Source organism: Sturnus vulgaris, chromosome 5 (assembly GCF_052056855.1).
Source record: "Sturnus vulgaris isolate bStuVul1 chromosome 5, bStuVul1.hap1, whole genome shotgun sequence".
Classification (NCBI taxonomy): Eukaryota; Metazoa; Chordata; class Aves; order Passeriformes; family Sturnidae; genus Sturnus; species Sturnus vulgaris.
This window is the reverse complement of record NC_142247.1, coordinates 33,006,999-33,032,154: the sequence shown is the minus strand read 5'-3', so window position 1 is coordinate 33,032,154 and position 25,156 is coordinate 33,006,999. Positions and strand designations below refer to the sequence as shown.

Sequence of the window (25,156 nt, the reverse complement as noted above, 5' to 3'; positions counted from 1 at the left end):
AAGGGCAAGTTTAGAGATCTTGGATGTGAATTGGAGACTAGGTCAGTGCATGTTATCTTCTTGAATAGAATTTTGTGCCAAGTCCAGACTAAAAGTTATGTATTGTGATCAGTCAGGTAGGAAGAAAAGAGACTGAGAAAATAGAGGGAACTAAAATGCCAACAGGAGAAAAAATCAAGTTTCCTGAAATACAGGAATAGTTATGAATACTTTATGTCATCAGTTTGTTTCCATAACCTATCCCTCTACTCTGTGAGATGAGTTTAGACAACAAACAAAGAAGCCACTGTAACAACGAAACTCCATACAACCAAAGCACAAAAAATACCAACTAACCAACAACAAAACAAAACAACAAAAAACCCCCAAACAAACAACAAAACCACCGTAAAAACCAACCAACCAAAAAAAAAACCAAACAAACCACACATAAAAACCCTAAAAACAAACAAAAAAAAAACCCCAAACCACCAATAACAACAACAAAAAAACAAAAAAAATCAAGCAAAAAAACAACCAAAAAATACCCCCAACCCCCTGGACTATTCCAAAAGTATCCAGGACAGTATTGCAGTTTGACTTCCTAGTGATTTGTGAAGTATATGTGAACACACATGCTCCATGGAAGTGAGGTTCACATGGCTAAGACTAATGAATAATGCCTGTCATTCCAGGTTTAAAAAAAAACCCACGAGAAAATGAAACTGTAATTTTCAGAGTCCAAATATAATTGACTTTGTCCTGGGAGCGTGGGGCTTAAGTTCTCTCTGATAGAAGATATGTAACCCCATCTGATTCTTAAAATGACTCCTGCATGGTTTCTAACTAAATGAGTATAGAGAAGTTTCTTCTTCTTTCCTAACTACCACAGAGTTTTTTCGAAACAAAACCGAGCAAAGTGAGAAAATTCGGCATTTTTGGTTTGTTCCAGTTATTAAACATCTAAACATAGTTTGCTGGCCAAGAAGCCATTGTATTCTTTTATGCTGGCTGCCAAGAGGCCTGTTCTTACTCTTTCAGGTCAAGTGAGCCACACATTTTAAGTATTTAATGGCAGCCAGGGGAGGTTGCTCCCAGCCTTTTAGTTATTATTTTTGTTAGTTTTTTTCCCCATGTAAAGTTGGAAGCAATGTATGTTAGGTAGGCATCACTTACATATTGCTAAATACTTAGAAGATAGCTATTAGCAGGTTTACAGCAATCATGTATGCTATATCCCTCCTAGAAGATACCATGAAAATGCTGTATCTGGTTAGCTTTTAGGGTTTGTCTTAAAAATGTTTCTGCATATGAACTCCTGATTTTAATAAACCTGGTTCTTGGTGTCTTTGTCTTCATAACACTGTGGGCACTTGCAGAGGTGCTCCTGCCCTTCCGTGGTAGCTGTGCACCTTCTCAGCAGGTGCAGTCTCCAGCTGTCCTTGGCTGCTTCCCCTGCCGTGGTCTCAGGCAGTTGCTCCAGAGGTGCTATCACTGTGGCCTTGCACCTGCACAGAGTCATTTCAGCAGAATTTCTCAGGAGTAATGGACAGCAGTGTGGGAATTGCCTCTTTTTTTTTTTTTCCCGTTTGGGTGTAGCTTGTGGTTTATGGCAGGGGATGCAATAATGTGTGAGCACAGAGGTTAATGACCAAGCAGGCACTGACTCAGCAGTTCCCTGGTCAGCATGTGCTCTGCTGAATGCCAGCGACACTGTAAGAAGGAATGACTGAAGGGGCTTGAGCAGTTCCTGGTGAAATGTATATTGTTAGTAGAGAACTACAGAATGGTTGGCTTAGGAAGGGACTTTTGGAGATCACCTAGTCCAGCTGTCCCTACTAGAGCAGGTTCACCTGCAGGAGGTTGCACAGGATCATGTCTAGATGGGTTTTGAATATGTCCAGGAAAGAGGACTGCAACCTCTCTGGGCAGCCTGTTTCAGTCTTGTGTTACCCTCAAAAAAGTTTTTCCTTATATTCAGATGCAGTTTCCTGTTTCAGTTTGTGCCTGTTGCCCCTTGTCATGTTGCTAAACTTCGCTGAAAAGAGTCTGGCCCCATCCTCTTGACACTGTATTAAAGATATCTGTATGAATTGATAAGATCCCTCCTCAGTCATCTCTTCTCCAGACTACACAGGCCCAACTCTCTTAGCCCTTGCTTGTAAGATGAATGCTCCAGTCCCCTCATCATATTAGTTGCCCTTCACCCGACCCTCCCCAGTAGTTTCTGGTCTTCCTTGGGCTAGGGAGCCCAGAACTGGACTCAAAACTCCAGATGTGGCCTCACCAGGGCAGACTAAAGGGAGAGGATCACCTCCCTCAACCTGCTGACCATGAGAAAAATATTATGGAGGAGCCACTTCTTAGAATGGAGAGAGTCCAAGGGAAGGGTACTCATCTGGGGACCCCCAGCACTTCTCTTTCCAGCTGGCTGCAAAGTAGAGTTCTTTTTTTCCCTCCTTCCTTTTGTTTTTATTTCTTACCCAAACCACCTTCACCATTGGAGTTATTTTAGTTATTGTATCTACTAATAAATCTTTGCACATGTGAACCTGTTTCTACATTCTTGGTGCAACTACCTGTTTCCCTTGAACACTTGCAGATTTGCACCACCCCATTTCCCCCCCCTTTTTTTTTTACTTAGGTGCTAATTTGCTCATTAAATAATTAATGTGAGGTTACAGCCAAGATGCATATGTTATACAGAGGGCTGTTTGTATAAATGAAGGCCAAAGGGTTAGTCATGACTGTGTACTCCTCTGGTATGCTGTTTTTAGTAACAGTTCAGTGTTGTAAGAAGGGCTTGGATTAAGTTTAGTAGCAGTGTGCCAACAGCTGATTATCTCTTTGTTCATTGGATTTTTTTTTTGTAGCATAGGGGTTTTTCTGTCTTTAGAATGGCAAGAGATTTGTAGTTTTAGTTAAGACCTAGAGTATGTTTTAGTCCATTCCAGACCTGAATAACATTGAGGGGAAAACTGAAATGACAAGGTGGTTTGGTTTTATGAATTATGTATTGTGGAAGATATTACATGATGTCATACCACTGTAAGCCAAGTATAATTAGGATGTGAACATGCATGCATCACTAAAATATGCAATAAGTGCTCAAGGTCTGATAATTGTTATTGATTATTCTTCTTAGTTACCTTTTTCTATTGTAAAATTGTCTGGTTTGCCTCAGAAAATAAATGTTCTTTTAAATTCTCGCAGATTCCTGCTTCAATGTCTTGAGGATCTTGACGCCAATCTACGGAAACTGAATTCACGCTTGTTTGTTATCCGTGGACAGCCAGCAGATGTTTTCCCCAGGCTTTTTAAGGTAAATGCTACCTTGCAGTTGTTGCTATCCACAAATATGACCAACAAACTAATTACAGCTAGGAATATTTATTGTACTGTTTCATTCAGTGAAAGTTATTCATGCAAATACTAATCTATCCTTGCAGTTTCTCATTAAGTTTGTGTTAGTTTTGAATTTTTCCTCTCTAATGTACATATCACCAGCTGAGTTGAGTTGCTTTTAGACTTTACTGGATTTTGTTTCTTTCTTTCCAGAAACAGAATTGATTTCAAATGGTTTGCTAAGTGTGGGTACTATATATTACTACATTTTCCTTTTATAGTTCTGAAATTTTCCTTTTATAGTACTGAAATAAAATTTTGTGCTCATGAATCTATGTTCAAAGCCTAATCTGTAAAAGAAATCTTTTATTTAGGCCAAACATCTGCTGTGATTGCTTTTTGGTCTTTAAAGGTGATTTAATCTAGTAGTAAGATTGTTAAAAGCACAATGTAACAAAAGCAATTTCTAGTCGAAGATATTTAAGACTTTTTTGGGAAAGGGTCTTACTGAAAAAATTAAAACTGAGTGATTGTTACTGATAGTAATATGTTGTCTATGGATAATAGAGTATCTAAGGTAGTAATATAATAGTATAAATAGTAAAAATGAACACTTGACAAATTGATTGAATTGAGGTGACTGAAACGAGCAAGACTGGGGGTACAAAAAGAGAGACCCATTTTTCCAGAGCGGTTGTATGTTCATTATTTTTGTTACCAGGTCTTCAACACCAACCTGAAAACTCAACCCAAACTCACATTTCCATCTTCATTATTGTGCTTTTGTGAAATGCTAACTGGATGGTGCTTCTACTGGTCTTTCCTTGATTTCCTCTCAGTGAAGAATTTCCTGGAAGAGTACTCTGGCATTAGCTGCTGCTAATGACAATGCTTGTTGCATTTGTCTGCCAAACTTAGTTTGATTGCATTTAAATAGGAGCAAAGGTCTTCCGTTGTGTGTTGCCTTCTGGATTTGAGCAACCTGTAACAAGTTGTCTTAAATACTTTAATGGCTACTTTGACAGCTCCTGCTTCAGATTTTGCTGCTAGGCTGATCTTTTCTATGCCTGGCAGCATTGGATTGCCACATTTTTAGAATATTAATTTTAGTGCTGAGAAGAAAATGAAAATAACTTGTAATAAAGATAGCATACAACAATCAAAAAAGAGCATTCACATCTATCTGTGTCTTCTGGTTCCTCAGGTTAGTGTCTTTATCATATATTGATTCACTGAGGGGCTTTTCAGGACATCTTCTATGCTCAAACAAGTTACTGAAGCTCTTGAGGATTTCTTCATTTTCTGGCTGAAGTCGACCTGGAACATGCATCTATGTTGTGTAATTATATCTCACAACTTCTTTTGTCAGACCAGTAGCTGTACATCAGACGCTAGCAGTGCAGTGAAGGGCTTATAACACTGAACAAAGCTTTTCAGATCATCCCTATTGTGTCTTAAAGGTGAACAATGATCCTGACCCTGAAGAACGAAGGCATGTGGAAAAGATAAGTTCAGTTAAGCTTGGAAAAATAACTTCAGTTGAGTTATTAACTTAAAGTAGGAGATAGTGGAATTTCTGTAGAGCCCTTTCAGGTGTCAGGAGCCCTATCATAGATGCTAGCATCTGTGGATTTCCTAGGAATGTATCACAGCTGTTTCTTGGTAAGGCTTTCCTTTTCACAGACTGAACAATTCCTTCAAAAGGCAGAACACTGATCTATCTTTATCCTTGTAAAAGACCTCAAACACCTTTAGGCTCTTTGATTTCTGTTAAGTTTTGGCTTGTTCTTGCCTCATCCTCTTCAATTTGTCCTGGTCTGCTTTCTATCTTTAGTTCTTTGGGATTGGCTCAATAAAGAAAATAGAATTGAAACAATCACTAGTTTTTTTAATGCATCAGTGTTGCTAAAACCGTTCAGCAGTATGAGTATGTGCAAACCGATCTGTGTCCATAATTCTTCTAATTGCCTGGCTCATGCTGATGTGATCTGGATATATTCACATTACATAGCAATTTTCTCAGAGTTTCTTGACTCCCTCAGGGATGTGACTCTGTGTCTTGGACATGTTTTTTATGATCTTCTTTGCAAAAAGCCAGAGGAAAAAAAGGGTTTAGAAAGGTATCTGCTGCAACTTGTCAGACAGTGGTTTTGTGTTACGAAGCATTATGAAATGGGAAGTAAACGTTATGTTCTGGTGTAGGAAGTTGTTTGAGGATTCAAGGCCTGCTGGGTTACTCTTGGCAGACTTAAGGATGGTGAGATCCCATCCATGTTTCAAAGAGCAAGCACTCCTTGGAATCATCTGTCCTCAGGGCTGGGCTTCATCTAGGAGAGAGCTGGAGTTTGGAAGTGAAATAGCACCTCAGATGATCAGCACCGAGTGCCCTTGTCTCTGGTATAAATCCAGTTCTCTGAAATACTATGGTGTATTAAACCAAGTCATTAAGATTCTGAGGGGTTAGAAAGGTATTTGAGTTTGATTGGCATGATAGCTTTCTGGGATCGTCTTGTGTGTACTTCACCTTTTCAATTTCCTACTGTTGCAGAAACCTTAGCCATCATTGATCCCTTTGTTCCCTTCTTTTTACTCACCTGTGACTGTTGGCCTTGGTAACAGCATCTGTGCCAAAGAATATTAGACTTAAAGGCATAAGGTGTTCTCTTTGTAGAAAACAGCCTTTTTTCTTTTTTTTTAATTAAGTATTTGAAGATTGTCAGAGTGAGGAGAAGGGATTTGGAAAAGGCAAAGAAAGTATTTGGTGATAGGGTGGGGCAGTATTTCCACTCCCTTCACTTGGAACTTCAGTTCTGTTGCTGAAGTGGACAGGCACATGTAGAAAGCTTTTCTGCAGAGCAAGGTACTGCTGCTCATCCATGTTCAGCAGACAGCCTTTGTCATCTTCCCCTTTTGTTGAGTCTCTTAAGGTATGTGGATCCTCAAGTTAGAGTTGTGTTTTCAAAATTTGCATGGAAATTGTTCCATTACAGTGAGCACCCACAGTAATAGGACAGATGGAGGCTTTTTTTATGCTTGATAGGTACTTAGATGCCAAAAAGTTTGAGTTAATTTTTGTTATTCTGGGTGCCTAATGTATTTTGCATCTTTCTATTTCTCTGAATAACTATCCACAGGTAATAGTTGGTGTTCCGTTCTGCCCCTGTCCTTCCAGTTCTCCTTTCCCTGACCCTCCATCATGCAGCTGAGTTGCTAAAGGACCACACTTTTGGCTTGTGTTGTAGGAATGGAACATTGCAAAGCTTTCTATTGAATATGATTCTGAACCATTTGGGAAGGAAAGAGATGCAGCTATCAAGAAGCTGGCCAGTGAAGCTGGAGTGGAGGTCATTGTTCGGATTTCACATACATTGTATGACCTAGACAAGTAAGTTTTCATTTACCTTGGATTTAAAAAAAAAGGAGGAAAAAACCCCTTGGAATTTTATATAGTATTTATTTATATATTGTGGGCTACTTTCTCCACTGAACAGTTCATAGTTAGGAAAACTACAAATTTGTTTTATGTTTTGCTTTTATCCAACCATCCAAATTTTATTACATACAGAGTAGAACTTCCAAACTCCAAAAAATGATATGGAACTGTATCTGAAATGCAGTTTTAATTTGGAGTTCTTTTGAAAATAATGTTTGTGTTAATTAGCTGGCGTTTAAAATTAAGTTACTCAAACATACCTGTAATTTCTGCCAAATAACATCTGGTTTTGTTTAGTTGTTTTGTTTGTCTTGTCTTTATTTCACTTTTTGTGAAGTTATGAGAACTCAAAAGTTATGAGAAAGTCCTTTAAGTTTAAGAACTGTTCCCTACCAATTATCTATTCAATAAGTAATTTGTGATTGTTTGCTATCCCTGTATTGCCTTATTTAATGTCTTGTTTATATTTTTCTGCAGATCTATTTAATGGATTAGTGTTAATTCCCTATTATAGAAACATAATCCACAAGCTAGTTACAAGTGTTACTTGTCTTCTCTTAGCATTAAGTGATTTATTGTGGTAGCTGCCCATTTTATTCTTTTACGAGCCAATGTAGAAGAGACTGTTAGACACATGGGAGGGCAGTGAAATTGGAAGTATTTACTTTTTTTAATCAACAGCTGACGTTTTTTTAAATCTCAAATTGAAAATTCTCTTTTTCCCCTCCTACTCAAATGTTAAATAAGCATTTGGTTCCATCTACCACTTTGTAAGTTTTTCTGTGAAGTTTTCCTTTTTTCCAAGATTCAGAAACATTAGAAATGGCAATGCAAAACATGAAATTGTGTTTTTACAGCAGTGTATATAAGCTATATGTTAATTTCCCCCCATATTAAGGCATTTTTAATATCAACTACTGTTCTTAATGCCAGAAAGGGAATTTCTTTGGATGTAAATACCAGACCTTGTGCATGACTTGGATACTTCTGTATGTAGCTAGGATCTCTATCTGCTTTACTGATCTGTTCTTTTCTTTGCCTTGAACTGTCAGTGTTCATTATGTCCTTGTTCATGAGGGAATTTCTGTAAGCCAGGAATGAAGAAAATTGACTTGGTTATAAAGAGTTAATTTGTATGTCTCCCTAGTGGGGAAAGAAGGATGGTGTATTTAAAGTTCTAACTGTCTGGATTACCATGTGTATTTGGGATTCTATGTAAGCTGGAGGGAGGTAAGAAGATATTTCTTTGTATGGGTAGGTGTGTATATTTTGAAAGAAAAACAGTTAAATACTATTGTCTGGCATTCTTTTCTTTTTTCTTTTATATAGAATAATAGAATTAAATGGAGGACAGCCTCCTCTTACTTACAAGCGATTTCAGACCCTAATTAGTAGAATGGAACCCCTGGAGATGCCTGTGGAGACTATAACCCCAGAAGTAATGAAAAAATGTACTACTCCAGTTTCTGATGACCATGATGAGAAATACGGTGTGCCATCACTTGAAGAGCTGGGTATGTTCTCAGATTGCTTTGACATTTTGAAACAATTAAGATGTAATCTACCACTAAAAGCACAATACTTAAAACAGCAAGTGAGGTCCTGCTAGTGCTTCATTGTTAACATGATGCAATTATAGCATACAAAAGGAACAAAAAAAGATAATCAACTCTGTAAATTTTGGTTGTTTTCTGGTAAATGAGGGGTCAGGTTCAACTATACTAAGTACTGTTTGCCTTCTTGTAATACAGCGTAGCCATTTTCCCAGGGTACCAAATAATCATCAAGCTACTAATTAATAGTCTTTGATGCTTCATTTCATATTAAATACACTTAGTATCTTTGTTCTTCAGGTCATTAATCTGTCATTTAACAAACTAGTTTAGAAAAACCACCCTCTTTTCTTGATATACTTGAAAAAAGATAGTAATAAGACAATTAATTACTTTAGAAGGCTCTGAGGGGGGAAAAAATGTCTTACAATTCCTTTAAATTACATTTATAGAAATGTATCAGCTATTGTCCTGTGAAGCTCCTCATCTCTTTCCTGTTTCCCCACACATCTCAAAATACAAGCAAATGTGCTGTGACCTTCAGATTGCTAACAAAAGGGTCTGGACAAATTTTGGTTATTCTGTGACTGCCCTGTTTAGTCCATTTCAACTCTCACGAAATAGACCTTGGTTTCTAAAGTCTTTATAAGAAGAGATAATCTCACTATGCAGTGGTTAAACTATAGGCAGACATGTTCTCCCATGCATCTAGTGAGCAATCTTGGGGCAGGTGGGGGGGTGTGGAAAAAAAATTCTTTTTATCTTTTTTTTGAGGCTCAAGTATGTGTTTATCATCAAATTAACAATCTCTGTTATTTAAGTTGAGGTCAGTGATATCTAGGAATGTTCTGAAGATGACACTCATGCTTTTACCTTGGTGGAAAAGTTTTAAGACATTTGGTAAATTACAAAAGCAATTGTTGCTTCCTAGTAGTAATTTTTAAAAAGTTGCTGTTTTAGGATAGCTTGCATATTGCAGATTTGAAAAATGGTAGAGGGATCACTTCATTAAAATAAAAAGACTAAAAACCAAAAGAAACCAAAATCAGGAGAATTGGGACTGAAGTAAGACCATTCAGCATCTAAAATTTGTAATGTAGGTTAATGTAAATGTAAGAAGAAAAACTTGAGTTTTGCTGCAAGTTAGAGGTATTTGGATGTGCTTTGAGAAGACTTGGCTGCATACTGATTTAAAACACACTTTTTCATGTGTCCAAATTAGGGTTTTTCTCAGGATGCAGTAGTCAAGTATCAATATGCTATAATTTTGTTGCCTTACAGTGTAAGCAAACAACCAATTTCCTTGTTCCAATTTGTCTTTCAGGTTTTGACACAGATGGTCTGCCTTCTGCAGTATGGCCAGGGGGAGAAACAGAAGCTCTCACACGCTTAGAAAGACATTTAGAACGAAAGGTGTGTTTCAGATCCCTGCAAGTCTCTCATATCTGGGAAACTTAGTTACTCTTTGCTGTGAAACCTAAGGGGATTTGGGCAAATTGTGTTTAAAAAAAAAAATCAAACCCACGAACTTGAACTCAAGGCCTCAATGATATAAATCAATAGGCTTTTTTTTAAAGATGATAGTAGATTATCTTTGATATGAATTTTAGAGACAGTCTGTTTTACTCTTCTCTACTAAAAAAAAAATTACTTATTTTTGAAGTAATTTTATTTGAAACATACATTTTATAACTTTGAAGGGGAATTTCTCTGATAACTCATGTATTGCTAGCTGTCTAGTTTTCCAGTGTATTTAAAAGAAAGGGCACAGATAGTTCTGGAAGACAGTCCATGCCTTCTGTATTGAGTTGATTTACCTTCTAGAGGCTCTGCTGATGTAAAAGGAACGCCTGTGTATCGTAGGTGATCTGACCATCTGTCCACTGTTTGGATTCAGTTACACACAGTGTGTGATTTCTCCCTTTCTGAGTTGCTGTGTAGCCTCTAGTCTGATTTTGCTGTGTGGGTTTTGTTTTGTTTTGTTCTTTTAAGGCTTGGGTAGCAAACTTTGAAAGACCACGGATGAATGCAAATTCCCTTTTGGCAAGCCCTACGGGACTTAGTCCTTACCTCCGCTTTGGCTGTTTGTCCTGTCGGCTCTTTTATTTCAAGTTAACGGATCTGTACAAAAAGGTAGGACTTCTGTGTGGTCAGATACATATTCTTAGATGCCATGGTTTTCCTCTACTTCTCCTAATAAAATGTTTTTCTTTAATGATGATCTTCAGGTAAAAAAGAACAGCTCCCCTCCCCTCTCCCTCTATGGCCAGCTGTTATGGCGTGAATTTTTCTACACAGCGGCGACTAACAATCCACGGTTTGATAAAATGGAGGGGAATCCTATCTGTGTTCAAATTCCATGGGATAAGAATCCTGAGGCTTTGGCCAAATGGGCAGAAGGCAGGACAGGTTTTCCTTGGATTGATGCAATTATGACACAACTTCGTCAGGAAGGTTGGATTCACCATTTAGCCCGGCATGCTGTAGCATGCTTTTTGACTCGAGGTGACCTCTGGATTAGCTGGGAAGAAGGAATGAAGGTAATGTTTCTTATTCTTGAATTTCTTAAAGTGCCTGTTAAAGTTTCAGATAGTCATTCTAGAACTGTTACTGTGTGGTCTAAGTTGAAATTTAAAGCTTAAATTGTGGGTAAATCTAAATTGGTTCTGATAAACCAGGTGTGTTGAAATTTTGCCTCTTGAATATCCCCTTTTATTGGAATGTTGAGTGTTTGTTGCAGTCATTCAGGTCTGAAATTCTTTTAAATTTGAGATTTCTTCCTAAATCTTGACAAATTAAACATGGATAACTATTGTAATTTAGATTTCTTTTCCCAATCATTCTGTGTATGAACAGTTTCTGTTCATATCTTGCAACTGCTTCCCTGCAAAGGGGAAATACTATGGGAATTAAAGAGAGAAAACTAGAAACTGTGAATGGGCAAAGTGACAAATTGCTGAAAGGACAGTGTTATAACTGTGGGTAAAGGCAACATGATTTGGCTGAAGGCTCAATGCAGTTAATTTTATGCAGGTATAAGATGATGAAGTTCAAATTTAAAATGTCAGATTTTTGAAGAAAACAATGGAATAATTTATTCTCACTAATTAAGCCTTTGAATCGATTTTACATTTTTAGAAGCATAGCATAACTTTTACTGAGTAATAACTTATGAAAAACTAAGAATCAGACTATTTTATTTTTGAAATTTAAAAGAATTGAATTGCCATCGGGATTTTGACCTCATATTTCTATATGTATATAATCATAGGAAATTTCTTTTCTTAAAAAATCAGTTATAAGCAAACACCTTTCAGTTTAAAAAAAATGGGTTACTTCTGCAGTTCACAAATACAGACATTGAAGATGCACATACATAGGTAACTCAGTACATTACAGATACATGGCAGCTTGTCCTTACTTTTGCACTAATGCAGATATATGAAGGCCGCAGACTTGTACAGTGGAAAAATGCTCAATTCAAGTTTCCATAGCTAGCAGACGTTAATCTGGCTTCCATGTGGTGTTATTTTCAAAGTCTTACTACATGGCAGCATCTAGTGGAACAATTGTGTGCTAACACACTTCATGTTTGAAGATCTTGTTGCATTATGATTTTAAACGTTTTTTGAAAGTGCTATAAGATAAATCCTATTTTTTCAAAGTAAACTTTTTTCCTAAGTAGTTGCAGATATTTAGTAGAAGATACTTCTGTAATACTTACTCAGTGTATACTGTGGAATCAGTGCATTGTTGAGTATATGGAGAGAGAGATCAAGAGATCATTGTTTGATGGTATAACCTTATTTAGACCTTGTATAGGAATAATATTAGCAGAATTTGAGTGGCAGTACTAAGATGTTGAGTTTTTAGTGCCTTAGCATGAAGAAAGATGGTTGCTTTGGAACATTTGGAAATTGTCTAAGTTTGAAAGGAAAATCAGAACTTGAAAAAATATATATTAAATAAGTATCTGTTCTTAAAATTACTTCTAGGTGCACTGCTTTTATAAAAAAGTCCTTGAGCATTGTCCTTCACAGAATGAGGCTTCGCCTGTTTTTTGTCAGCCAGCATTGCTAGTGCTCTGACTGAGCAGATAAACTTCCTTCATACAAGTTAGTACTGTGTTGAAGATGAAAAATTAAGCACTGCTGGGAGCTTGAATGTTTCACAGCTTCTGAGCTCCAGATTTAAAGTAAAACCCTCATAAATCTTCAACTTTCTCATGGTTTATTTTGTTTTGTTTTTAAAATATAATAGAGGTAGCAAATCACCTGTCACACCATCCTTCAGTCTTCTTGGTGGTTCATAATGTCTCCAGGAATTTGAGTGTGTTCTCAAAACTGTGACTTGCTAGATTAACTGTTAGCCTTCAAGAACACAACTTCTTCATGTTTGTGCTGCCCACAAACTCTTGAATTCTACTTGTTGGATTCCTCACATAGGGAGAAAATCTTGTGCAAGTTGAGGTATTCAGACTAGCAATTTGAGTTCAAAATGTACTTTGTATGTTCCCTGTTTTCTGGAATTTTGCAACACTTACTCAACTGTGATGTGATGAAGCAATTCTTCTGAAATCAGCAAATGCCACTTGGAAGCCATAAGGCTCCAGCCATCCTTTGGGGATTTATTTTTCAAGGATGTGTTTATGTAAGAATGTGTAGCTTCCTGAGATGTTTACAAGTTTGTTTACAGGATAAAAGCCTAGTTTTGAATTTTTTCTTTTGTTATTGAGTTTGGCATTAAGGCATTTGCAATTGCATACTAAGCATTCTGTGAATGCTGCCAGGTAACATAGTGCTTAAATAAGAAACTCAGGAACTAATCCTGGAAAAGTGTCTTGAAAGTATGCCATGCCCAGACTAACTTGTTGCACTGATTTCTTAAGGTCTTTGAAGAACTGTTACTTGATGCAGATTGGAGTGTGAATGCTGGAAGCTGGATGTGGCTATCCTGTAGTTCCTTCTTTCAACAGTTTTTTCACTGCTACTGCCCGGTGGGTTTTGGCAGAAGAACTGACCCAAATGGGGATTATATCAGGTAACTCAAAATTCAGAAATTGCAGTGATGATTCATGGGTGTTGCTTAAACTATTGAGCAGCCTTATACTTAACATGACCTTTTTACCTTTCTCGTTATTTTTTTAAAGACGTTATTTGCCAGTACTTAGAGGTTTCCCTGCAAAATACATCTATGATCCTTGGAATGCCCCAGAGAGCATCCAGAAGGCTGCAAAATGTATTATAGGAGTTAATTATCCCAAACCAATGGTAAACCATGCAGAGGCAAGCCGTCTGAATATTGAGAGGATGAAACAGATCTACCAGCAGCTTTCACGATACAGAGGACTGGGTATGATTATAGATTATTTGCTTTATTTATTTACTTAAAACTTTTCTCACCTTCTAGCAATTCATAATTTAGTCTCATAGCAGTGAGAGTCAGGTCTAAGTTTGAGGGGGCAGGGTCCATATCCAAGTAAATATTATATGTAACTGAGAAAGGAAGGAGTTTGAGGGGAGTGCCTCTCCAAATACTGCCTAGATTTTTTTTCTATGGGACTTTGGAAGTGTTTTTGTTAAGCTGGGCTTTTTGTACATTCTGATAAACTCTCATACAGTTAAGTTTTAGTACTAGTTATTAGAAAATTAATATGGTTCATAACTTCAGTGATACTGTATTTGCATATGCAAATGCTGTTGCAGAAGTAGGCACCAACCCAGGCTCTGGTAGATTCTTCCCCTTTGCCCTGAGTGGTAAACCAGGTGCACTTTACTGCTCAGGGAGATGTGAGCAGTCAGTGTGTTCAGATACTGGGTATTGAATCAGGATATATATTGCACTAAACCAAATATATTGGATATGTGTAACTAAGGAACATTGGAAAAGTTATGCAGAATATGATGTAGAAAATTTAAGTAAATGTGAATTAAAATTGTTTGGCAAGAAATAGAAGCAGGCAAGACAGGTGTTCTCCTGTCGTAAAAGTAAACCACTCAAGGTGAGGGTGGAGAATTGGCTATCACAAGGAAAACAGAACACTGCACTTGATATTTTTTTTCTTGCTATCTTTCTTTATATATTTTGTTTTGCTTTTTAGGTCTTCTTGCAACTGTGCCTTCTAATCCAAATGGAAATGGAAATGGTGGCCTAATGGGCTATTCACCAGGAGAAAGCATTTCTGGTTGTGGTAGTACAGGAGGTCAGTCAAATTCTTTAAATACATAGTTATTGGGACTGAGCTACATGAACTTCTTTTATAATGCTCTTGCCATTTTGTATAATAAGGAAGAACTGCTTTCATAAGACATTTTTGAGTGCGAGTCAAATACTTTCAAATTTATTCACTGTTTGATAGTATTTATATACACATCTTTAAATTATTTTTTAGTGTCACATATGCAAATATTTTTCAGCTGTTTTTTCCCCTTCCAAAAATTACTTATTAATTAGCATCAAACAATTTGATTTCAAAGGCATTCGAATATTATTTTCTCCTAGAGATGTATAAACATCCTGATATTTATAATAAGGAGTGATTTGTGAACTTTCAAGTGAGAATTATTAACTTTGTAAAGTTTTCTAATGCTGGCATTAGATTGCTTAGTGGAAATTACTTCTACTAAGAAAAAACAAGAATAGTATTAAGATTGTATTAACCCATGGTGTATCCTAAATACTTAAATGCTATATACTCCTTAGACTCTTCAATGTAAAAGGATATAGCAGAACTGGAAATCTGCTGGGTTTATATTCTTCATAGGCTTTAGTCAAGGTTAGAAGCAGATTGTGGAGGAAGATGGACCTTATTGTTCTTAGCCAGTACAGTTCTCCTGAAGATTTAAAATACAAACTCCTTAAAGCTGGGTGCTTGAGCTTTTATTTCTTATAAGTTTAGGACATGTATAAGACAAGAAGGGTTTATGTTTAAAAAATTGACATTATGTGCACTCTTTTCTCTTTAAAATGCATTCATGTATACTTGTACTTACACTTTTCTCATTAGAAATGTATTCCTTTCGTATGAGCTTGAGTGAATTTGGAAAGAAAAGTACCATTAGAGCTTTGGACCTGTAATGAGGTGGTTTTTAAAAAAAAAGTTTAAAAGCCACAATAAAAAGGAGAAGAGAGGGTAAACCCCCCACATTTTAAATCCCAAAACTGGAGTTGTACCTTCTGTTATGTTTAAGTCTTTTCCCTGCCCTCTCCAGGAGCTCAGCTGGGAGCTGGTGATGGTCATTCTGTTGTTCAGCCATGTGCCCTGGGAGACTCTCATACAGGAACAAGTGGAATTCAGCAGCAAGGTATTATGGCAGTGCCTGTCTGTAGAGGATCTCCAAATGCTTGCAACTATGGAAAACCAGACAAAACATCAAAATAGTATGGATAGATTTTGGGTGACAGCTGCTGTCTACAACATGAACTGACCTTGTTTCTGTTCTTGAAACATTGAAATTATTTCTTAGAGTGAACTTGCTTGTTTTGTAATTTTTATCTCTAAAGTGCTCATCTAGAGCAGTATTTGTATGTTTTGAGTGGGAGGGATCACAAGTGTGACTAAACAAAAATTAATAAACATTATCCTAGGCTACTTTTAAAGAAACTGAAAACCAGAAGTTCACCTTGTGTATTGGATAGTAAAATTTGTATGTTATCTTTTCCCTGATTTCACTACCACTCTTTCCATATATAATTAATTTCCACAGTTTGTGTGGATAGTCTCTTATTGTGGAAGCAAATTTTAGTTACTTTAACTATACAGGACCTTAAGCTGTGGTTTGTGCTAGATCCAAGTTGCAATGAAATTTAACCCAACTGTTTGTTTCTTTGCAGTCTTAACAGAGGTGGTGTGTTTACTGATCAGGAAAGGCTGTAATCTGTGTTTTGTTTAAGCACCCAGAACGTAACTGGAACACCGCAACTGTTCAGAACAAGAAACCTTGCAATTGCTTCTGCTGATTGCACTATTCATGCAGAACACTCAGTTTCAAGGTTCCCAGTAGATAGTATACGTGAATCAAAAGAAAATTCTCATCTTTCTTTCTTTAAAGTTACTTGCTTTTTTTGTTTTTCCACAACTAAGTTATGCCAGGGATTCACTAGCATTGCTATAACAAAATAATAAAAAGGATAAGGAGACTTGGCAGAAGTAATGTCAAAATTTGTAACAACTTATAATTAAAGTGTTTGGGTATACAAGCGTTCTGCTTGTTGCAAATATAATTCATAAATATATATGCACTAAATGTTGTTCACTCTGCAGATATGAATGCATATATGTTTAACTGCTGTAGACTACCATGAGGCTTATTTTTCTTTTACATAAGAACTCTAGCGCATTCAGGATAGTTTCTGGCAGGATTTTTCTTGATGATGGAAAATAAATCAATTGGCTCCTTTTTGTTGTTGTAAAGAACATGATTTTACACTTGCTTGCAGCTCTAAGTTTTATATAGTATAATAAATATCTACTGTGTCTGAACAGGTTACTGTCAAGCAAGTAGTATCTTACACTATGCTCATGGAGACAATCAGCAATCACACTTATTGCAAGCAGGTAATTTAAACAACAATGAAAAAAAAAAACCCCAAACACTTTTCTTGGATATATAAGGGTGCAATAGAGTCTTAATGTAAACACTGATTTTAAATTATCAGGAAGAACGGCCCTTGGTACTGGCATTAGTGCAGGGAAACGCCCAAATCCAGAAGAAGAAACTCAGAGCGTTGGACCAAAAGTCCAGCGACAGAGCACAAATTAAACTGGTAAGATCTGAGGCACCTTAAAGTTATCCAAGTTCTGTACAAATTTTGTGTCTGTGATAACATTCATGTCACTGCAGTGCAAAGGATCCTAAACTATTGCTGTAAATATCTATTTTCTGGGGACTCTGCAAACAGACAGTATGAAATCTTGGCTGTAAGAGTTTTTGTGAATTAGGAGATAGGAAGTAGTTGCAAAAATAGAGCCAGACTGAAGATTATCAGACACAGATCCAGGTATTAATGAAAGGAAGATGGATAAACTGTGGTTTTAATACATTAGCAGAGCTGCTTAAGTAGCTTCAGTTACTCTCTGCTCCTACATGTCACCTTAAGTTGTGCCAGTAGCATTGTTTGTTGTGAATGTGTGGTGACCTCAACCAGGAGACTATGTCAACTTAAAAGGAAGAGCTCAGGGCCTCGATTAGTTTAGGTACATAAGTGGACTAAGCAGAACATGTTTCAGAGCGGGACTGCCAGAAACCTACAAAATGCTATGTGGTTCTTGAGTGTGAAGATGTAGGGACCAATAAGATTTGAAGACGTGAGCCTTTGTTATTGGTCTGTAATTGAAGCAGGTTACTCAGACTCCCCAGGTTTGTCAAGCTGTGGTGAAAGACTTGAATTTGGAGAAGGCATTGTAGATGAATGCACACAAACAAGTGTGAAAATGTGGAGAGAGAAGCAGAAAACTGGAGAAGGAGTTTTGTATATGTAAAATCATCAACATAGAGAAGATAAGCCCATCGTAGTTTCTGGATAAAGTTAGGAATAAGACAGAGGAAAGAGAAGGCCAAAATTGCTATACCTCTTCCCCCAGTAAGCTTGATTTGAGAGCAACAAAGAAGATGACCTGAAAAGAATTAAATGAAAAAGTAATTACTAAGGACGAAAGCCAAATAATGGAGGACTGAAACAAGAGGGGACAGGATTTCAAGACTGGGAGTGCGGCTGCAAAGGTTAAAGGTGATTGAGATATTTAAGAAAAACAAAGTGGAGCATTGGTCGTTACGAAATTTGAAGAATAAGTAAGAATAGCACAACAAGCGAGATAATAGCACATGGAGAGACATTGTTGGAACTGGAAAACAGGGATTCCATACAACAAGTGAAGATACATTCATCATCTCTAGAGATAAAAAGGGAAATTCAGTCTACTTCATTTGATTTTGACAGCAAGATCTAATTTTGCTTGTTATACAGTGGCGGCACTTTGTCAAAGTTACTGCAGTGCATTAGGAACAATTGTGTCATACTGATTTGATTCAGTGCAGAACCACAGCATTGTTTCCACAATGCTGTCAATTGAAGAAGTGAGCTGAGACCTTAGTGAGTGATCCATCTGCTATTTTCTCACATACTGGAAGCCCTGTGAACTGCTTCTGTGTTCTCAAACTGATTTCTGTTACTTGGATGGGCCTGAGTGGAACAATGCCAAGAGAGTCTGTGTTTCAGTAGCTGTCTAATCCTTAGTATGTGTAGATTCATTCTGCATCCATGTTTTGTATTGCAGAATTCCTTAGGTGCTCGTGTCTGTGTAGAAGAAGTACCTGCAGAGAGAACGTCTGGTTCCTGTTTAAGCTCTTTTTCAATTGAGAGACAGGTTGGAGGGGTTTTTAGTTTGGCAGAGAAGATGATTTTGTTAGGGGTGTTCAAAGCATGCTGCAAAAGCATTATAGTAAATACAAACATCAACTGAGATCATACTCAAAACCACTGCTGGCAAAAGGTTGTGCACTTCTGAATAGCACTCAAGTAGAGTACAGAGGCTTTTGTTGGGTTTTTCTTATTTTGTTTCCTTCTCCTTTTAGCCTCTAAGGTGAGAAATAAGAATTCTGAGTATTTGGGCCAATACAGATTGGGACAGGGCTTCCTGCGTTGAGAAGGGGGGAAACAATATTGGTCCCTTGAATTACTTCTGGCTTCAAAGACTCACATCAAACTGCTTAAGAATAAATTTTTTTCTTTTTTTCTTGCAGCTTGATTGGAAGAGAAGTTTGTCACTCAAAGAACACATGGGACAAAATTCCTGCTACTGTGTATTGGAACTAAAGTGTTGTGAGAGTTCATGTTCTAAAATTACATACTTTTTCATAAATTATTTTCAATTGTTCTCAGTTGTTGTAAACAAGTCCAATTTTTGGAATGCATTATTTCTAACTGGCATTTCTATGGTTTTTAACTTTTTAATGACTCTTTCACAAAGGGCAAATTGAGTTTTGTATATAAAGTATTTGGTGAAGAATTTGCTAACTTATTGTAAATATAAATATTCATGATTAGTGATAGACCCATCAATATATTTTTGATAATCTTTCATGTATATGGTAGTAGGAAAAGCTATAGTGCTGTTCTGAAAAACAGATGAAAATAGAAAGTTTGGAAGCTTTAAAATTGTTATTATTTTTAGATTCCGTACCTGAGCTCTGTATGATCAACTTCATATTTTCATAATGTAAGTGCTTACGACTGTGTTTAATCAAATACAGTAGAGTTGTAACCATAATTAATCACATCTGTATATAAAACACATGCCAATCGTAGTCAAGTTGTAAAATTTTCATGTATATGTCCAGTCCTTGTATTTCTCAGTTGCCTTGTTCAGTAATGACATACCTTGTTAATAAAAGAAAATTGTATATATAGACAACTATGTTTGTCTTTTGTGTGCTCTGTTGCTCCTGCTTATATTTCCAAACAGAACTGTTTCAGGAAAGAAGAGACATACTCTTTTTAGACTTAATCTGGAAGTTGCAAACAATGAACTATATCACCTTTTACTTCCAAGTTTCATGATACTGAAGAAAAACAATATTCACATTGTCCAGGCCTTCTTCTTGAAACTGCATGTATATATTCTGACCATTAAGTGTTTTTTACCGATGTATTTTTTGTTTCTTCAGAATCTAGGTGTCTGGATTGTTTGGGTTTTTTTCCCTGCTATAATTACAATTTGCTTGATAGCTGCGAAGTCTTTCCTGCAATGCATTTAATTTGCTGCTTTTTGAGGACGTTGATTTCAGACTTGCTTGAATGCTCAGTCAATACTGTCTCAAATGTTTAGAGAAGTTGTATCTAAGTGTTTTCTCAGACCATTAAGATCTCTGAAGAAGCACTATGAATTTGCATATGACTAGGTAAGTCATATTACTTGAATGGGTGCCCAGATTAAAATCCTAGAATATCCTGAGTTGGAAGGGACCCAGAAGGATCACCGAATCCAGCTTCTGGCCCTGCACAGGATGATTCCCAACAATCTCATGCATCATATACCTGAGAATGTTGTCCAAATGCTTCTTGAACTCTGTCAGGCTTGTGCTGTGACCACTGCCCTGAGGAGCCTGTTCCAGTGTCCAACCATCCTCTGGTGAAGAACCTTTTCCTGATATCCAAGCCAAATCTTTCCTGGTACAGCTTCCATCCATTCCTTGGATTCTGTCACTGGTCACCACAGAGAAGAGATCAGTGTTTCCCCCCCGCTCTTCCCCTCATGAGGATATTGCAGACTGCAGTGAGGTCTCTTCCAGGCTGAACAGACCAAGTGCCCTCAGCTGCTCCTCATACAGCTTCTGCTCCCGATCCTTCATCATTCTTGCCGTCCTCCCTTGGGCTCCCTGAGACCTTTAGATATTTCTTGTATTGGCACCTAAACCTCCCCCAGCTCAGAGCAGAGCAGGACAATCCCCTCCCTTGCCTGGCTCTGATGCTGTGCCTGATGCCCCCAGGACACGGGTGGCTCTCCTTGCTGCCAGAGCACTGCTGACTCATGTTCAACTTGCCTTGACCAGGACCCTCAGCTCCACTGTTTTCCAGCATCATTATTTCCCAGTCTGTTCATACATTCAGGGTTGCCCCATCCCAGGTGCAGAATCCAGCACTTGTCTTTGTTAAACTTCATGTGCTTGGTATTAATTATTAACTAATTCTCAAGTGAGAGAAGTTAATTATCTTGCTCTTAGTATCACATTGGTGACTTCTAGACAGGGGGCACTTCTGTGGGGTTTAAAATTCAGATTAGATTTTTGCAATGACATAATGCAGCAGGGATCTTGTGGCAGAATAAATTACCATAGTACTAGATTTTAGATTATAGTTGTTAATGTAAATATCTCTACATACTGATTTGTATACAATGGCAAAATCAAAAGCACTACTAAGAAAATAGAGGCATGTCTACTGTCTTGAGGCAGAGAATGTGTGAAATTGATGAAAAAACTCAGTGGTGAGAATAGAGAAGCAGATGCTAAGTATTTTCCACAGATCAGTCTAAATAAAATGGAGGGGTTCCCTAGAGACATACATAATAAGGAGAATTAACAGTTCTTTTTTTGTCTAAGTAGTCTGAAAATAGAAAAAAGAAATAGGCTTAGTCTGCCTTCAGACATGTTTTACTCTGTCAAGATAACGCTGAATTTTTTTGCTAACCTTATATTAAAAGAAACATACCATCTAAATTAAGTATTCCACCTAGATTTTCTGAATCATTAGGCTATGAAACTCCCACAGAGAAACTTCATCAAGGTAAGAACATCTGCTTAAATATTACCTTCCCCCAACCAGTCTGGAAATTCAATAGGTGAAAGAAGAAATTTCCCAAGGAGTTTATTTTTATGGTAAGTTAATTCCCCCCTTCTTAAGTGCTGAAAGGAGTATTCTTCTTCTTGATGTAGGCAAATCCTTGGATTTGCAAAGGAAAATCTATGGATATGCTGTTTCACTTGTATGCTGGCTTGAAGTGTTCTGGACTGTGGTGGAAGAAATAGTCTGTGATCAGTTTAGTGTGAGAGAGAGGAAAAGTTGCCTTCAGAGTAGCAATAGCCTCATAAAAGCCCTTTGCCTCATATTCTTCCCCTCCAACCTACTAAGTGCTGTGACCATGAAAATAAAATAAAGGGAAGGCTTTGCACATTAAAAAATTACTAAAGCCATTGTAACCTGGAGTTTTTCTCCCCACACACCCCTTTGTGATTTTACAAGGAATTGGACATGTGCTATAAATCCAGTATGGAATAAGGGGTGGGGTATTGTTGCTTATTAGATCTCTCCTCCAGAAATGGAGCTTAAACTATTCCTCAAAAACGTTCTGTTCGCAAGGGATTTAGCTGGCCCTTCTCTGGGCTGGTAGGTGATGGGGAGAGGAGAGTTTGCAGACTTGTCGTTTGTGGAAACCAAAAAACATATTCTAAAAGCATGCGGGAACAAATTTAGGGGATATGAAAAGAAAATAGTTCTTAATTGTCTTCAAGCATTCGGAACCTGAGCGTTTGCAAAGGAACTCTGTGTGACACGTACTGTATTGTTTTGTGTACGCGTACTGTACTGGTGCTACCTGCTTACAGAGATTTTTGAAAGGAGTTAAAACGCAAAACCCGTGAGGTTTGTGCCGGTGCTGGCTGGGGCAGAGTTAATTTCTCTTTTTTGGGGGCAGCTGGCCCGGAGCGGTGCCGGGAGCGCGGCTCTGTTGTGGCTGAGGGCGCTGGGCCGGCAGGGGGCGCTGTGGGCGCGGCCCTGAGGGAGAGCCCGGCGCTCGGCCGGGAGCGAACCCGGCTCCTCGGCATCGCAAGGACTGCGGTGACAAAGTACTCCGGAGAAGGGAAAGTACGGGGGAATTATAGCACGGCTGCATAATAGCTACCCTGTGCTTCCCGGTCAGAAACCAAACCTCTCCTGTTACTCTGGAAGTTGCTTTCCAGGAACGCTGCCGTGTGTGCTTGCCTGCACAGACATACATTCTCTTTTTCAAATGCGCTTTGCCTACGATCGTTTCTAAGAGCCAGTTTTTAAGTATTGTCAAGATTTTACCTGTTTGAAATGTTTGGTGGCCCCGGGGAGCCTTTTGGGACCAGGGCATGGAGCCAGGACAGCTGAGATGCAGGTTCTCGTCTCTGCTCCATCCCAGAGCCTGAAGAGACTCAGGTAAAGCTCTCCCGATTCCCAAAGCCTTCGTGCACAGGCTCCTGCTGGCAGCCGTGTTGTTCTGCATTAGATCAGATCAGATTAAGCAGGCTACGAAGAGAGCCTCCTTTCTCTTCTTCGTGCTCCTTATTTCCAATAGAAAAGTGTTCTTTGGGCAAGAATTCCCACTCTTAGAGGGCTAAGCGAATGAAATCCTTGCTCTTCACTCTCTACCTCAGCTTTCAACCCTAATGCTTATTGCAATATTTTCCCCCAGAAATTTAGAAGTGATGAAAATTTCTGGCTAGAGGGGAAATTTGCATTGATCCAAAAAGCACAGGGAAATTTAAAGCAGACACAGAGAAATAATTTAAATGTTGATTTCAAGAGATCTAAGCTCCTGCTTTCGAATAGTGTGCACTGCAAATGCAAAATTAATTCAATATTAAACTAAAGAATGCAAATAGAGTCGATTTCAATATTTTTTTTACAAAATTACTCACAAAACAGAAAGACAGAAGAAGCATAAAAGAAATGGAAAAGAGATACAAAAGGAGATTCTTTCTTTGGGATGCTGTTGTTTGCTTGCTTGCAAGAGTTCTTAGTGTAAATTTCAAAATCCAGAACTCTTAAGTGCAAAAATCTCTTTTGCAAAACGCCAAAGTGCAGCCAATGTGCAGGATCACATCCAAGAATTTGTGGTTAGTGGAAGCTTGCACTTAATGCAAGCTAGAATTATGCTTTTCTCTGCTTTTCTTAACCTTACTAATTACACAAAACACAAGAAGATAATCTTATTAACTATGATTATTCTGACTGGGAGTAACCAATAAGTACACTAGTTAATAATAAGAACAATTTATAAGCAGCATTTGCAGAGAGGGAGAATTTTCTTCAGGTCTGTTTGGCTTTCTAGAGCTTCAGACCGTGTGGTCATCACACATTAATTATCTGGACCATACTTTTTTTCTCAAGTGCCTTTTACCCTGACCAAGCGAGGAATATTTTTAAGCAAAGTCACCTTTACCTGATAGTGGTGGAAACACATCCCTGCTCTGAGGAATGGCTTGCACCAGCAAACGTCAATGATACAATGCATTCAGACTTCAGAGTGGCTGCTACACACCCAAGAACAGGGGATTTCAAGAAAGCTTGGCAAATGGATGGAAGGAAGCTGATGGAAGTAGGGAAGGATTTTTGCAGAAATCTAAGGGAGGGAAGAAGGAAAAATAAAAGGATGGTGCAAGGAAAGTTGCCAGCTGAAAGAAAGAAGGAAAAAACAGGTAAGAAATAGAAGTCCCTTGATAGATACAGGTTTATGGATACATTTAGCATCCGTTGTCTTGCCTAGCTGGATAATTGTTCTGTTGCAACATAAGCCTTTCTTTAAGAGGGTGAAGAAGGGGCAGAAATAATCCTTGCAGGTATTTTAGGTGCTACACAATGTTACAATTTTCTGAAATACTTGCAGCACACAGGGTTTGGTTTCCAAGTGCTTGTGAATTTTGATGGATTTGGTCCCAGTTCTACTGCCAGCCCTTCCAGGAGAGAATAATTCTGGGGTAGCACTGGGCTTTTCTCCCTCCTGCAGGGCAGCTGCCCCAGGTGCTTCAGCATTGCTTTTGTGCATTCAGTAGAGCATGCCTGGGACTTAAGGGACTGTCTCGCCTCATGCAAAATGTTTGCATATGTGTATTTTTTTGTAATTAGCACAGTCAGGCTTTGATTTTGTGACCTCAAATGCTACTAATTACGGCATTTACTGATGAGGGGTCTCCTCCTCTGCTGTGGCTCCTGTTGCTAGACTTCTGCCTGAGAAGCTGCAGCTCATCAGAGGCTTTTTCTCCATGTGTGTTAAGGGTGTAAAAGCTAGGATTTTAGATGCTTGTAGAGGTTGTGGTGTTGTGTGGTTTTGGCAGAGTTCGATATAAATATATGATGCAGCTCTGCTCCTGGGTAGCGAGGGGAGCACTGAGGTGGCTGTGCAATAAAAGCCACTTGTAGGACAGAAACACCTTGTTGTAGTCACTCAGAGGAATTTGGCTTCCAAGAATGGTTCCAATTCTCCCTGTGGTTCTCCTCTCTGCCCCGCTATGGTCCAGGTTACCATTGGGAGAATTAAGAACCATTCCTTAGTTTCTTGTAGTTGCCTGGTCTTGAGCGAGCAGCAGCTTGCTGGGAGACATCT

The 25,156-nt window shown here is 38.1% G+C and overlaps 1 protein-coding gene across 2 annotated transcripts in view; it reads left to right on the top strand.

The window, feature by feature from the left end:
• CRY1 (cryptochrome circadian regulator 1) overlaps nucleotides 1–19,723 on the top strand; it is a 39,229-nt gene extending 19,506 nt beyond the window's left edge. The window contains exons 2-14 of one of the 2 annotated variants that reach the window (XM_014876976.2): nucleotides 3,193–3,301; nucleotides 6,567–6,709; nucleotides 8,087–8,271; nucleotides 9,635–9,723; nucleotides 10,303–10,443; nucleotides 10,539–10,850; nucleotides 13,199–13,350; nucleotides 13,460–13,662; nucleotides 14,411–14,512; nucleotides 15,522–15,614; nucleotides 16,796–16,867; nucleotides 16,969–17,076; nucleotides 19,053–19,723. In XM_014876976.2, the coding sequence (XP_014732462.2) occupies nucleotides 3,193–3,301; nucleotides 6,567–6,709; nucleotides 8,087–8,271; nucleotides 9,635–9,723; nucleotides 10,303–10,443; nucleotides 10,539–10,850; nucleotides 13,199–13,350; nucleotides 13,460–13,662; nucleotides 14,411–14,512; nucleotides 15,522–15,614; nucleotides 16,796–16,867; nucleotides 16,969–17,072 (1,705 nt within the window). In that variant the 3' untranslated portion in view covers nucleotides 17,073–17,076; nucleotides 19,053–19,723. The remainder of the gene's footprint in view (nucleotides 1–3,192; nucleotides 3,302–6,566; nucleotides 6,710–8,086; nucleotides 8,272–9,634; nucleotides 9,724–10,302; nucleotides 10,444–10,538; nucleotides 10,851–13,198; nucleotides 13,351–13,459; nucleotides 13,663–14,410; nucleotides 14,513–15,521; nucleotides 15,615–16,795; nucleotides 16,868–16,968; nucleotides 17,077–19,052) is intronic. The other variant, XM_014876978.2, reaches the window with a different exon arrangement.
• The last annotated feature ends 5,433 nt before the right edge of the window (nucleotides 19,724–25,156 follow it).